This window comes from Glandiceps talaboti, chromosome 8 (genome assembly GCF_964340395.1).
Source record: "Glandiceps talaboti chromosome 8, keGlaTala1.1, whole genome shotgun sequence".
Classification (NCBI taxonomy): domain Eukaryota; kingdom Metazoa; phylum Hemichordata; class Enteropneusta; family Spengelidae; genus Glandiceps; species Glandiceps talaboti.
The window spans coordinates 4436998-4452964 of NC_135556.1; the positions used below are offsets into that span (position 1 = coordinate 4436998).

The 15967-nt window shown below is 34.5% G+C and overlaps 1 protein-coding gene across 1 annotated transcript in view; it reads left to right on the plus strand.

Moving 5' to 3' along the window:
• The window catches only part of LOC144439038 (uncharacterized), a 122894-nt gene that overhangs the window by 17831 nt on the left and 89096 nt on the right, over positions 1 to 15967 (plus strand). Inside the window, exons 16-21 of the mRNA XM_078128282.1 lie at positions 1176 to 1335; positions 4844 to 4995; positions 5375 to 6069; positions 6632 to 6863; positions 8163 to 8328; positions 9404 to 9582. Coding sequence (XP_077984408.1) covers positions 1176 to 1335; positions 4844 to 4995; positions 5375 to 6069; positions 6632 to 6863; positions 8163 to 8328; positions 9404 to 9582 — 1584 coding nt within the window. The remainder of the gene's footprint in view (positions 1 to 1175; positions 1336 to 4843; positions 4996 to 5374; positions 6070 to 6631; positions 6864 to 8162; positions 8329 to 9403; positions 9583 to 15967) is intronic.

Consider the following 15967-nt stretch of genomic DNA (forward strand, 5'->3'; position numbering starts at 1 on the left):
ACTTTCTCCATAGTAACTGTACATTTTGTATCTACCATACTTTCTCCATAGTAACAATACATTTTGTATCTACCATACTTTCTCCATAGTAACGATACATTTTGTATCTACCATACATTCTCCATAGTAACGGTACATTTTGTATCTACCATACATTCTACATAGTAACTGTACATTTTGTATACCATACATTCTACATAGTAACAATACATTTTGTATCTACCATACATTCTACATAGTAACAATACATTTTGTATCTACCATACATTCTACATAGTAACGGTACATTTTGTATCTACCATACATTCTACATAGTAACAATACATTTTGTATACCATACATTCTACATAGTAACAATACATTTTGTATACCATACTTTCTCCATAGTAACTGTACATTTTGTATACCATACTTTCTCCATAGTAACAATACATTTTGTATCTACCATACTTTCTCCATAGTAACAATACATATTGTATCTACCATACATTCTACATAGTAACAATACATATTGTATCTACCATACATTCTACATAGTAACAATACATTTTGTATCTACCATACATTCTACATAGTAACAATACATTTTGTATCTACCATACATTCTCCATAGTAACAATACATTTTGTATACCATACTTTCTCCATAGTAACTGTACATTTTGTATACCATACTTTCTCCATAGTAACAATACATTTTGTATCTACCATACTTTCTCCATAGTAACAATACATATTGTATCTACCATACATTCTACATAGTAACAATACATATTGTATCTACCATACATTCTACATAGTAACAATACATTTTGTATCTACCATACATTCTACATAGTAACAATACATTTTGTATCTACCATACATTCTACATAGTAACTGTACATTTTGTATACCATACTTTCTCCATAGTAACAATACATTTTGTATCTACCATACTTTCTCCATAGTAACTGTACATTTTGTATCTACCATACTTTCTCCATAGTAACGGTACATTTTGTATCTACCATACATTCTACATAGTAACAATACATTTTGTATCTACCATACATTCTACATAGTAACAATACATTTTGTATCTACCATACTTTCTCCATAGTAACTGTACATTTTGTATACCATACATTCTACATAGTAACAATACATTTTGTATCTGCCTTACTTTCTCCATAGTAACGATACATTTTGTATCCAAGAAGAAGAAAAGAGGGGCTCTCCATGTTGTCAGTTCCGTCATGGCTAGACAATTCGGGTATCTACAACTACTGTTAAAAGTGTGTTTCTGTAATCCACCAACACTGCCTTCAAGTACAACGCGGGCATTGCCAATACGGTAAGTACAATGCGGGCGTTGCCATATACATTAAGTACAACGTGTGCGTTGTCAATGCGCTAAGTACAATGCAGGCGTTGCCAATGCAGTAAGTTAAAGAAATGGTGACACACCTTTGAATGACATTGGGCCTAGCTTTACATTTGATGATAATTATGCATTGACTAAAACATCCCTAACCTTAGTGTTACTTGTCTTCTTCATTTTGTTCTGTTTACATACTGTGCATGCTGTATTTAGTTAAGTTTTCTTCAGTCTTGCCAAAATGGGTTATAAGTTATTACCTTGATGCAGTCTTGAGGTTATTACTAAAAAAATTTGTACAATGTTTTATAATGTGATCAGAATTTATATATCATGATGTTCTCGTGATAAACCAAACTTGTTATGAGTTGTTTGTAAAAGAAAATATACTATAGGCTCCTGCCAATCTCCTGTACTAAACAGACATAGTAATCATACCATTATTAAAGTATACTATAGGCTCCTGCCAATCTCCTGTACAAAACAGACATAGTAATCATACCATTATTAAAGTATACTATAGGCTCCTGCCAATCTCCTGTACAAAACAGACATAGTAATCATACCATTATTAAAGTATACTATAGGCTCCTGCCAATCTCCTGTACAAAACAGACATAGTAATCATACCATTATTAAAGTATACTATAGGCTCCTGCCAATCTCCTGTACAAAACAGACATAGTAATCATACCATTATTAAAGTATACTATAGGCTCCTGCCAATCTCCTGTACAAAACAGACATAGTAATCATACCATTATTAAAGTATACTATAGGCTCCTGCCAATCTCCTGTACTAAACAGACATAGTAATCATACCATTATTAAAGTATACTATAGGCTCCTGCCAATCTCCTGTACTAAACAGACATAGTAATCATACCATTATTAAAGTATACTATAGGCTCCTGCCAATCTCCTGTACTAAACAGACATAGTAATCATACCATTATTAAAGTATACTATAGGCTCCTGCCAATCTCCTGTACAAAACAGACATTATAGTAATCATACCATTATTAAAGTATACTATGGGCTCCTGCCAATCTCCTGTACAAAACAGACATTATAGTAATCATACCATTATTAAAGCATACTATAGGCTCCTGCCAATCTCCTGTACTAAACAGACATAGTAATCATACCATTATTAAAGTATACTATAGGCTCCTGCCAATCTCCTGTACAAAACAGACATAGTAATCATACCATTATTAAAGTATACTATAGGCTCCTGCCAATCTCCTGTACAAAACAGACATAGTAATCATACCATTATTAAAGTATACTATAGGCTCCTGCCAATCTCCTGTACAAAACAGACATAGTAATCATACCATTATTAAAGTATACTATAGGCTCCTGCCAATCTCCTGTACAAAACAGACATAGTAATCATACCATTATTAAAGTATACTATAGGCTCCTGCCAATCTCCTGTACTAAACAGACATAGTAATCATACCATTATTAAAGTATACTATAGGCTCCTGCCAATCTCCTGTACTAAACAGACATAGTAATCATACCATTATTAAAGTATACTATAGGCTCCTGCCAATCTCCTGTACAAAACAGACATAGTAATCATACCATTATTAAAGTATACTATAGGCTCCTGCCAATCTCCTGTACTAAACAGACATAGTAATCATACCATTATTAAAGTATACTATAGGCTCCTGCCAATCTCCTGTACAAAACAGACATAGTAATCATACCATTATTAAAGTATACTATAGGCTCCTGCCAATCTCCTGTACTAAACAGACATAGTAATCATACCATTATTAAAGTATACTATAGGCTCCTGCCAATCTCCTGTACTAAACAGACATAGTAATCATACCATTATTAAAGTATACTATAGGCTCCTGCCAATCTCCTATACTAAACAGACATTGTAATCATACCATTATTAAAGTATACTATAGGCTCCTGCCAATCTCCTGTACTAAACAGACATAGTAATCATACCATTATTAAAGTATACTATAGGCTCCTGCCAATCTCCTGTACTAAACAGACATAGTAATCATACCATTATTAAAGTATACTATAGGCTCCTGCCAATCTCCTGTACTAAACAGACATAGTAATCATACCATTATTAAAGCTGTACTATAGGCTCCTGCCAATCTCCTGTACTAAACAGACATAGTAATCATACCATTATTAAAGTATACTATAGGCTCCTGCCAATCTCCTGTACTAAACAGACATAGTAATCATACCATTATTAAAGTATACTATAGGCTCCTGCCAATCTCCTGTACTAAACAGACATAGTAATCATACCATTATTAAAGTATACTATAGGCTCCTGCCAATCTCCTGTACTAAACAGACATAGTAATCATACCATTATTAAAGTATACTATAGGCTCCTGCCAATCTCCTATACTAAACAGACATAGTAATCATACCATTATTAAAGTATACTATAGGCTCCTGCCAATCTCCTATACTAAACAGACATAGTAATCATACCATTATTAAAGTATACTATAGGCTCCTGCCAATCTCCTGTACAAAACAGACATTATAGTAATCATACCATTATTAAAGTATACTATGGGCTCCTGCCAATCTCCTGTACAAAACAGACATTATAGTAATCATACCATTATTAAAGCATACTATAGGCTCCTGCCAATCTCCTGTACTAAACAGACATAGTAATCATACCATTATTAAAGTATACTATAGGCTCCTGCCAATCTCCTGTACTAAACAGACATAGTAATCATACCATTATTAAAGTATACTATAGGCTCCTGCCAATCTCCTGTACTAAACAGACATAGTAATCATACCATTATTAAAGCTGTACTATAGGCTCCTGCCAATCTCCTATACTAAACAGACATAGTAATCATACCATTATTAAAGTATACTATAGGCTCCTGCCAATCTCCTGTACTAAACAGACATAGTAATCATACCATTATTAAAGCTGTACTATAGGCTCCTGCCAATCTCCTGTACTAAACAGACATAGTAATCATACCATTATTAAAGTATACTATAGGCTCCTGCCAATCTCCTGTACAAAACAGACATTATAGTAATCATACCATTATTAAAGTATACTATAGGCTCCTGCCAATCTCCTGTACAAAACAGACATTATAGTAATCATACCATTATTAAAGCTGTACTAGTACACCTTTAACAGTAATTGAATCATCTGTGGGTATATGATTGTGTGTAGCTGTACACATAATATTGTGTAAAAAATCCAATCAAATTTATTTTTAGGTCCACATGCTAACATCAGTGCCTTCAACGTGATTTCATGATTTCAACCTGTTATTGTAAGACTTCTTGATTGTTTATGTTAACAATTTTCAGTAAATATATATTGTTGGTTGTCTCATCAAAAAAATAATGTTTCAGGTACAGCTAGTGTAGCTTTAAAACAGTTCGTTTTTTTGCAAATAAATAATGTAAAAATTGTCTTTCTCTCCTTTTTTGTTAGATTTTTATTTACAGATTATAGTAGACTTACAAGTGTTGGTGGTGAGACATCATTAGCCAGGATGATTGGTACTCTGTGTGATGCTGCAGAAGCAGAGTTTGGTTTCCTAGTAACTAGGCTGTACAGGGTTTTCAAAATTAAAGTTGAAAAAGGTGGGTGAGTAAGTGAGGGAAGGAAATGCATGAGAGTGATTGCGGGTGTGCGTGAGTGTGTGCATACTCATTTGTATGAATGAGTGAATGAGAAGAAAAGGAGTCAGATTGGATGGGGATAGGAGATAGATGAGATAAATAGGTGTGTGATGTGTATGTGTGTGTGTGTGTGTGTGTGTGTGTGTGTGTGTGTGTGTGTTAGAGCCATCTGTCTACATGTGCATCGAAACATATAATAGATCAGGATGTGGTCAGTACACTTGTAGTAATTGTATCTTACCTTTACTTGTCTTTCAAAGAAGTACAATCGTACATATATACATGCTGTCTGTTGTCACATCACATCTATATGACATTGACCCTACTTTTACTTTTACAGGTAGCCACAGTGGATATTTTAGACGTGTGTGTTGTATACCAGTGTTTATCATAGTAGGTGTTGTACTTATATGCCTCATTATTGGCGTGATTCTCATCGGTGTTAACAAAGGAATCACTCAAGACCGTGCCACAAATGGTGTACTTATTGCACTAGTGTCCATTATAGGAGTTGCTGTTCTAATTAATATTAAGACTCTTGGCCAGATCCTCTACTGTCTTGTGCGATCACAGAAAAAACGAGTCCTCCGAGCAGCTAAGAACTTAGATCGTCTCAGACTTGAAGGATTTATGCGAGTTCTGAAACGAGAAGTGGAACTTATTGCAGAGATGGTGAAATGCATTGATGCCTACTCCATGATGCAGACACGACTAGTAATTGTGGTGGACGGCCTGGACAGCTGTGAACAAGCCAAAGTGCTGCAGGTTTTGGAGACAGTGAATATTTTATTCTCTGGGTATCAGAGTCCATTTATAACTGTTCTTGCAATAGATCCACATATCTTGATCAAAGCTATTGAGCTGAACTTTGACAATGTGTTCAGGGACTCTAACATTAGTGGTCATGACTATTTGAAAAACATTGTTCAGTTACCATTTTATCTAGAGAGTGGTATTAGAAAGATACAGATTGATAGCGATGATGAAATGGACCATGATGATGTGCTTGGACATATTCCAAACCATGTCGGAGAGGTAAATTAAATCAATCAGTGTTTTGTGATGATTGTGAAATGTTTGCTTTTTAGAAGGACTGATGATCAACCTCTGCCCTCAACACCCACCCCACCCCACCCTAACCCAGACTACCCCCCAAACCCACACCACCCCAACCCACTCAGTTACAAAACATATGAAAAAATGTTCTATCATTTACATACAATGTAGTATGCTGTGAAGTTTTGACTGCTGGTAGAAGGTTTAATGATTATCTGTCAAGTACTTGAATGAAGAATATTTCCATTTCTGTCTTTGTTTTCTGAACAGGCATTGAAATTTGTAAAGAATTTGTATCAGCAGACTTTCTTTACAACTTTTACAAACATAAGTGACTCTAGCCTCCAAATGATACAGCTAAGTATAATAAATATTGAACCCAATGAAATTAAAGTCTTCCAGCATCCCTGACAGATTATCCTATCTAATCTTATGTGATAACTTCTTTTCACAACTATTCCTTCCAAGTCTAGTAATACACGATATTCATTCTCTTTGTTATCATCAGGTACATCATCCCATATGGGGACAAGGAACAGAGACTGTTCCGCTATCCCGTGCCACTTCCAGGCATTCTTCCCATACTTCCCTACATTTACATCTACGGCAACCAGACAGAAGTGATGCAGCCCGGAAACTGCTCAAAGAGAGAACCTTCAGTCGTCAAGTGTCTACCATGTTTGACCTCTCCAAAATTCTGGCCAAGAGTGACCAATTTGGTGACCTCAATCCTAGGAGTATGAGAAGACTTCTTAATATAGTCTCTATAACAGGTGAGTTGGTCTATGTATATTTCTCACCTTCCTAACCTACTCTACTGACCATTTCACTGGTCTTTGAATGAAAGCACCACATATCTATCACATCTAAAGCATCAAGTATTTTCAGGCTTTCTCCAAGGCCATCTACATGACTGTCCTGCCAGTACTAAACAAACTGTGTGTATGTCCCAAATACCTAGTATCTGGAATAATTCACAAGTGTTTGGGACCATACACCAAAGTTGGCACAAGTAATAATCCCTGTGTAGAAATATAAGTAGATGGTTGTCCATGTAAAATTCTAACCTTCCTAGCCTGTACTACTAGCTGGCCAATGCAATGCCTGTCATACTGGTACACAGCCTACCATTAACACACACGCACGCATGCACGCACACACACACGCACACACAGTGCACACACGCACGTACGTACGTACGTACGTACGTACATACATACATACATGCATGCATGCATGCATGCATGCATGCATGCATGCATGCATGCATGCATACATACATACATACATACATACATACATACATACATACATACATACATACATACATACATACATACATACATACATACATACATGCATGCATGCATGCATGCATGCATGCATGCATGCATACATACATACATACATACATATACTGTACAGATCATTTAGTTTGTGGTATTATAATAGCTTCACACAATTTCTTCATGTGGAAAAATTGTATGTGTCCTCATGTGGAGAAATTGTATGTGTCCTCATGTGGAGAAATTGTATATGTCTTCATGTGGAAAAATTGTATGTGTCCTTGTGGAGAAATTGTATGTGTCCTCATGTGGAGAAATTGTATGTGTCTTCATGTGGAAAAATTGTATGTGTCCTCGTGGAGAAATGGTATGTGTCTTCATGTGGAGAAATTGTATGTGTCTTCATGTGGAGAAATTGTATGTGTCTTCATGTGGAGAAATTGTATGTGTCTTCATGTGGAGAAATTGTATGTGTCTTCATGTGGAGAAATTGTATGTGTCTTCATGTGGAGAAATTGTATGTGTCTGCATGTGGAGAAATTGTATGTGTCTTCAGGTGGAGAAATCGTATGTGTCTTCATGTGGAGAAATTGTATGTGTCTTCATGTGGAGAAATTACGTGAAGATATTTCACACAATAAATCTGCAGTATTTGCCAACCGGTCTCTAAATTGCAAAGTGCCCTTCATGGCTGATAATCATTGTTCAATCATAATTATATAGAAAGATAATTATGATGAAATGGAAATAATGTCTATATTATCTAATGTTGAAATGACGTTACAGGTCGATTGCTAAGAGCACACAATATAGACTTTAATTGGAATAACTTGGCAGCCTGGATTAATATGACAGAACAATGGCCATACAGGACATCATGGATGATCTATTATATTGAAGAAAATATCAAATCATTAGAAGACCATACATCATTGAAGACTATTTTTGACCGGTAAGTTATGAATATTTGGTGATTTGTTCCTGTATTACAGTGTAGAATGACTGAGTACCTGTATTACAGTGTAGAATGACTGAGTACCTGTATTACAGTGTAGAATGACTGAGTACCTGTATTCCAGTGTAGAATGACTGAGTACCTGTATTACAGTGTAGAATGACTGAGTACCTGTATTACAGTGTAGAAGGACTGAGTACCTGTATTACAGTGTAGAATGACTGAGTGTCTCATATTTCATATATCACTACTGTTCCACATCTCTTCTCATCCCCTCACCAGCAGTCTTGTATAATCTCTTCTTTCCGACAGAATTTGAAAGAATGGATGGAATAGTGATAAAAACAGCTTTTCCTTCGAAAATTGTTAATTTCTTCCTCTAGTAACTGTAATCAAATGTGAATTGCAACTAAATATGAATTCATTAGATCATTAAATTTCACTGCATTACAGCAATGAAAACATTGCAAAATATGTGTTGTGATTGACAAGTTTGTTATATAGCGCCCTCTAATGGTAATTTTAGGTTTAGCATTAAAAGACTGTTCTGTACTTCAGGTTAGTGATTAGTTAACGATATAGTAATTAAATGTTAATTAGATTCTGATTTCATTATTTTATTCCAATTTCTGTCATATTAGTAGTCAAATCTGCTATGTAGCTGCCATGCCTCTGATACACTCTTTCCCAGAGCGTAGGAGTGCTGACTTGAGTTATATGATAAAAGTGACTCTGTGGGTGACATTTTTAATATTAATGATTTACAATTATTAAAATCTTCTCAACAGCTCAATGTGTACTTTTAGGTGACCTCTCTAACTTTTAAGTCAAAATTACATGTTGTTAGTTGGGATACAATTCAAAATGTCAAGGAAGAATGGAAATTGGTCAAACAGTTACTGTGACTGTCTGTTAGGTACACCATGACAGGGCGCCCTCATACATCGGTCAACCCCTTTCAGGTAGAGTAGGCTGGTGAGGGTGAAGTGACACAACGTATCATACAGACTATTTCTGTCACTGCATCAATGAAATTGTCTGCTGATGAAACTTGTATGTATTTTCTAATCAGAATTGTAGCTGATGTACCCGTATCCAGGGAGATAGAACCACTGTTGGAGCTTGATAGCAGTGGGCGTGGTTTTTACATGTATCTCACCAGAGGACCCTCAGTACTACGTATTTCAGATTTGAAGAAGTTTTTACCTTGCACCGTCAACTTAGATCCATGGTTAAGAAGAATGATATCAGGTAAGAATTCATGTTGAATTATAGTACATGTAGATGGAAACTTGTACTATGCCAAGTTGTCTTGAACAGTGGTATGCAATGTTATTTTGTGTTTGGTGCAAGACATATGGTATGTTATTATGTGAGACATGTTAAGTCATAGTTCATGTTGTCTTATGTTTTCAGCATGTTATGTTATCATGTCAAACATGATATTGTTTATGTTTGTTGTCATGTCTTGTATTTGATGTGTTTTGATGTAAAACATACTGTATATGCTATTATGTGGCATGTTAGGTCTATGTTGTGGTATGATTGTTCATGTTGGTCTTTCATTATGTTTTGTCTTCATCATTCATGTCAAACATGATATTGTCTATGCCATTATACAACATTTTGTGAAATTCATGTTGAGTGAATTATTTATAAGTGTTGCAGCAAATGTTTGATTATTAACACTAAGATCATGTTTGTCTATATACTGATGAAGTGAGATTGCAGGCACTGTGTTGTGGAAAGATTTGAGTTTTCATGTTTAGGCCAACAAAAATAGAATTGTTTGTATGGTCAGGACAGGTTGTCTACAATGGTGCAATGATGCAATTTTTTTTTTTAATTCTCAACAAACCTGTCACTCAGTCTATTATTTATATCAGTTACTGTTCTTTTATTTATTTAGTACTTTAGAGCAAGTGTGTAAGCAAGTGATGTGTGCACTGATCAGAAACAATTTTTTTTTGGCCTTAAGTCATTATGAATGGTTGTGTGTTGTTTTAGATGTTTAAGAGTACAGAATGATGTTCAACAGTACATCCTGTATCATAAACTGACTACTGTATCAATGCAAACAAGGCATTACATGGCCAGACAAGAAAAACAAAGGCATCTATAAATCTTGCCTTTGGTGGGGCTGTACTGGTTTCATGCTACTAGATTTTCATGTCATACATAGTTCTGTGATTCTGTTTGTATTTAATGGTCAGTTTATGTCTGTTGTGGTCAAAGCTATCATTTCTCATCATCAAGAAATATGCAAATATTTGACAATAATTGAAAGTAGGCTAGGTATCCATAAACACAACTATTCTACAGTTTTAAATGGTACGGCATACAATACAATGAGGTAGGAAAGAAATAAAACATAACACTTCATGAGCAAATCATAAAATCTATCAACCTAGTAAATTCATTTCTTTAATAATATGTGATACTGCATTGAATCTGCAAATATTTTCTCACTGTAGTGTTGACAGGTTTTCCAAGTTGTAAAACATCCGAATTTTCCTGGTAAGACATCAGAATTTCCATTCAAGTAGAGTAAGTTATGACTTATCTCACATTTTGATACTGACAGCCATATAGATACAGTTTGTACATAGGGTAATTGGTAATGATATTTAGTATATTGAATTCCCCAACACAGTCTGATAGGATAAATGTGTATAAATATGACTACAAATATCTGACCAGTTTTCTATCTTCAAGAAATGTTCCTTCCTGTATGTTTAATGTTGTAATCAAACTGTAGTTTCACAAAGATCTTAGAACCATTGTAATAGCAGAAAGAAAAATGAGGGTGACTTGCAAGGTTTCTTAATAGATCGTACAATAATTTGGTTGGCAGACTAGCCAAATGAATGACACAGAAACCCAGTCATGTTTTGCTGCCACTGACAAAAACACTGATATATTATCAATCCTATTATTACAACTATTATCATGATAATCAGCTTGGTAGATCTATGTAAATCATTACGACATAGTCAGTTTGTAAGTAAGGCCTGAGGCCTCTCCTTTTTTAGCTGATGTTAATGTTCACATTAATGAATATGTAATTGACAGTGATTTTAGAAGTAATTATATTTATCTAAGTCAAGGCTGAATGATAAGGATGATTCAATACCGACAAAGAGGGCTATTATCCATGAACGTGGCAATTTTCAAAATTTTTGGTAACCAAAATATTATGTCATAATTTTTTTACATCAAAACTGAATATCTCTGATGAATTCTTGACTAGTTGCTAGGTATGATTCAACATGTGTTAGTACATTGAGTGATATGAAAGTACCAGTCAAACACCGTAAAGTTACAGACAGCACCCCTTTAATGTATTCATCTGTGATCCTGCCTGTACAAGTGTGTCTGTATTTAATACTTTCAGTGACAACTATGACATTTTAATGTGAACTTTTCAAGTCAAAAGTTCACTGAATGATGACCATGTTAAAACAAGATCACAAGAATCTAATCAAGTTGGTTGTGTTATATCACTTGTTTTCATTAGTGGTATTTAGTCATGACAGAGTAAATCGTGATAGCGGTGGACAATGTACACATCCAAGGTACTTGGCGGAAGCCATTTTAATGAAATAATACATCGTAACAAATTGGACTGCAATTGTTTATGATGGGTAAGAGACTCTTTTAAAAGGTGAGATATAATCTGTCTTATTAGCCGTCTTGTAGATTGTCTGGAGCATGCCAAGGAAAATGTAGTAAGCCCTGGGATAGCAGGTGTGTACAGTTACCTCCGACTCAAAGCTTTCTGTACAGAGACAGTGATTGTAGTTTATTCAGTGATGTACAAATGATATATTGATCTCAAAATACATATTATAAGTATATCAAACCGTCTCTCATATTACTGGAAGATGAAACGTATTTCAAAATTCTCCCCAGCTCTAATGTGTTCTATATTGAATTATATATGGAAAGTCAAAAGGTTAAAGGGCAAAGTGCAAAGGTCATATACTCTTCATTTCTATATCCCTTTTACAAATGATGTATAATACATCGATATTTGCAACATATGATATTAATACAAAGAGAAAACACGCAGTAAGCAATACTTGAAATACACAGAAATTTGAGAAGAAAGTGGTGTTAAATTATGGATTGTTATCATTCTGCAAATCTTTGTGGTGCCAGTAGTAATCTATGCAGATCTCTTTGAATGGAATATAATATTTAGTGAGAAAAAAATTCTTTGAAAAATTATATCTGATTTTAACCGTGAAATTATACATGCCAATTTTGATTATAGGGAAGATAAGATGACTAACGCCAAAGAAAAATAAAATATAATAAAGAAGAAATAATAAAAAAACAGGACAGGTGAAATATTGTAATTATGTATTGTGCAGATGTATTAAAATTATGTGAATTATTTACTTTTAAAAATTAGAAGAATTTTGACATATTTCCTTCTGTGTGACCTGCATTCTCTGCAAACACTTAAAATTTCCATATTGATGAGATGGTTAATGTTTACTGAGAGAGTTTTTAGATTGTTACAAGTGTAGCAATAACACTGACAGTAAGTGTAGATATCTCTCCACTCATGCAGTCATTAAGAGTAAAAAGTATTGATGGCCCAAGGCGTCAACGTGGATACTGGAATAGAATGAACAAACAGTGCATGTACACCTGACAACTTACATCAATGTGGGTCTGTCTGTGTATGTATATATACTGGTCCATGCTGTCAGTGATGAGCACTAAGCTGTATAAATGTTAGGTATTTGCTACTATCTCATATGGCTAGGTACTTGAGTATGGTACAACAGATATACTGACAGTACAGCAAATACATGCCATGTTTTCTTTATTCATTCAGGAGATATCTGTATAGTGGAAGGGCTTTGATGTAATACAGTCATTTTATCGCTAGAAAGACTAGTTTCCAACTATGTGTTATAAAAATCTTACCTGCCAACTGATCTTGAGATCCCTAGTAACAGTTCTACATTTTTTCACAATTTTCGTTAATTTTTGCCACTTTTACATTCAATTCTTGTAATTACTAAATTAGCTGAGTTACCTGTCTACAAGTCATTGATGGTACTGTGTACACTGGCTTGATGTCCATATGTAAACATTGCATAACGGTTCAATCCTTTTCAATCAGTTGAATACCTATCTAGTAAGTTGTTGATCGTACTGTACACTGACTTGATGTCCATATGTAAACAGTATGTCAAGTAAACAGTCCAGACCATGTTATATTTTGTGGAAAATTTATAAATGTGTGACTGTGATTGATCAGTAGACATCGTACATAATTAAGTCAGGACTGCATAATTCCAGAATAAGAACTAAAGATAGCTAACGATTTTCATCCCTGGAAGCTTATCTTAGATTTTTACTTGAAGTCATTAGGAGGAAAGTTTATTTTTAAATGTAACTTTTCTATAGGAACCCTTCCAATTAAGCTTCCACCCTTTTACTCTGATTTGTTAAATGTGTGGAGTAGTCTTGGGCAAAATGAACATTTCTCACCTGCATATGAAATCATTTGGAACAACAAGTCCATTCTTATTCAAGGCAAAAGTGTTTTTCATCGTGATATTTTTAATACTGGCATTAGATATATTGCGGATATTTTCAGTGAAACTAGTCGGGTGAAAGGGTGGGAAGAGTTGCATATTTTAGGGATAAACCATATCAATTTTTTATTATGGCAGGGCACTATCTCTGCCATTCCCTCAGACTGGAAAAGAGAAAAGGCTGTTTGTGTTCGGCCAGAAAATACATACCAAATCTACTGCAATGAGCAAGTCATGTGTCTATTGAATTCAACACAGAAACAAATCCGAAAGTTTATTTCCAATAGTTACTTTGCTGTCCCAAGAAGTCAGCTATTTTTTGAAGAGAGTTTTGAAAAGACTTTAGATTGGGGTTTTATATATCGTATGCCATTTAAGGTTACAATCTGTAGTTCACTGCGTGTGTTTCAATGGAAACTCAATCACAACATTCTATACACAATCTCTATGTTATTCCGACTGGGGTCACCCCTAGTCAGCTCGGATAAATGTTCATTTTGCCATACAGCTACAGAAACAGTTTTTCACTTATTTGTTGGCTGCAATTTTGTTAAAGTCATCTGGTACAAAATGTGGAATGAGTGGGGAAGATTTCTAAACTGCCCAAGGAACCCAAGCCCTGAGCAAATCATATTTGGTGATAGCAATTGGTCAGACTTACCTAATCATGTTATTTTGATTTACAAAAAATCTATCTACTATCGTAAACTTGCAAAACAGTTACCAAGCTTTACATCAGTCAGGGCAAATGTGGACTATACTCAAAAAATGGAACACCAGATATCACAAAGGAAAGGTACCTTGGGAATGTATTTTAAAAAATGGGGAGATTTTGCAACAGGACTCTAACTCACATTGCAATTTACACTTGAGACAGACTTTTATTTGATAGTCAATATGGGTTTTCTAACTCGTGGCTGTTTTTTTTCAAGTAAGCCAAGCTGATGATGTATGTCTTTTCTTTTGTTTGTTTTTCCTTCAATATTTAACAGAACGGTGAAATGTATCTTTCTTGTTTGTGCTCTGTGTAGTCTGTATTGTCACTTTCTTTTGAATACAATAAAAACATTACAAAGAGAAAAAAAAAAAGATACAGAGAAAATACTTCTATTTACTGCCGGGGGGGGGGGGGGGGGGGGGTATGCCAAATATTGAGTTTCTGTAGATCAATAATTTACCACATTAAATTTGTGCTAGGCAATTGATAATAGGCGGCTTAGAGTTGCCTGTGTTGTGCTAAAGTTAGAGAATAACATTTTAATGAAATAGAAGACTGGTATAATATGTTTAGTGAAGTAAAGGTCCTAAAAATGTTGGGGTACAGTTGGAATCATCTAACCAATTAGCTATGTTATACACACACTACCAGTCTTATCAAATTTTGATTTAATTCATTCCCATATTTGTAATGGCAATGATTTTTTTTTTTAAATCAGTCTTATTGTATCATCATCTAAGGATATGCAATATTAACTTCCAGATCCCCTCAAGCATATCTGACAAATTCGTGTCTAATAAGTTTGTATGAATGACTGTTACAATGTTTATCGATTTCTCTCCCATTGAAGTTAAAATCAATCTAAGAATAGATGGCTGTAAGAAATAGATACAGGTGAGAAATCACCAGCTGGTTCTGAATCAATTTATTGCATGTAATAGTTTACCGGTATATGTATATACATGTGAGAAATCACCATCTGTGATTATAAGAATCAATCCATGTAGCAGTTTGCTGTTACATGTATTAGCATTTTTTTCCTCTATGGATTTGAAGTGACTTGGTGAGTTAGGGTGACTACACTTTTGATGTGCCCATAGGCTAAAAGATAAATAACCCTTGACATGTGATAACTCTTCATTTTTAAAAAAAAGTTAATTTAGTTATCTAAAGGTGTGTGATACTACACATACTATTTCAGTGGAAATAAGGTATTGATGAAACACAATATCAAGGAGTCTTCTGTGTTTCATGACATTTCTTAGTCATGATATAACCTTAATTCCTTCTTTCAATTTCCTCATAAAACTATCTGTTATTTATAAACACAGTATCATACAAATGAATCCGAATAGATTTG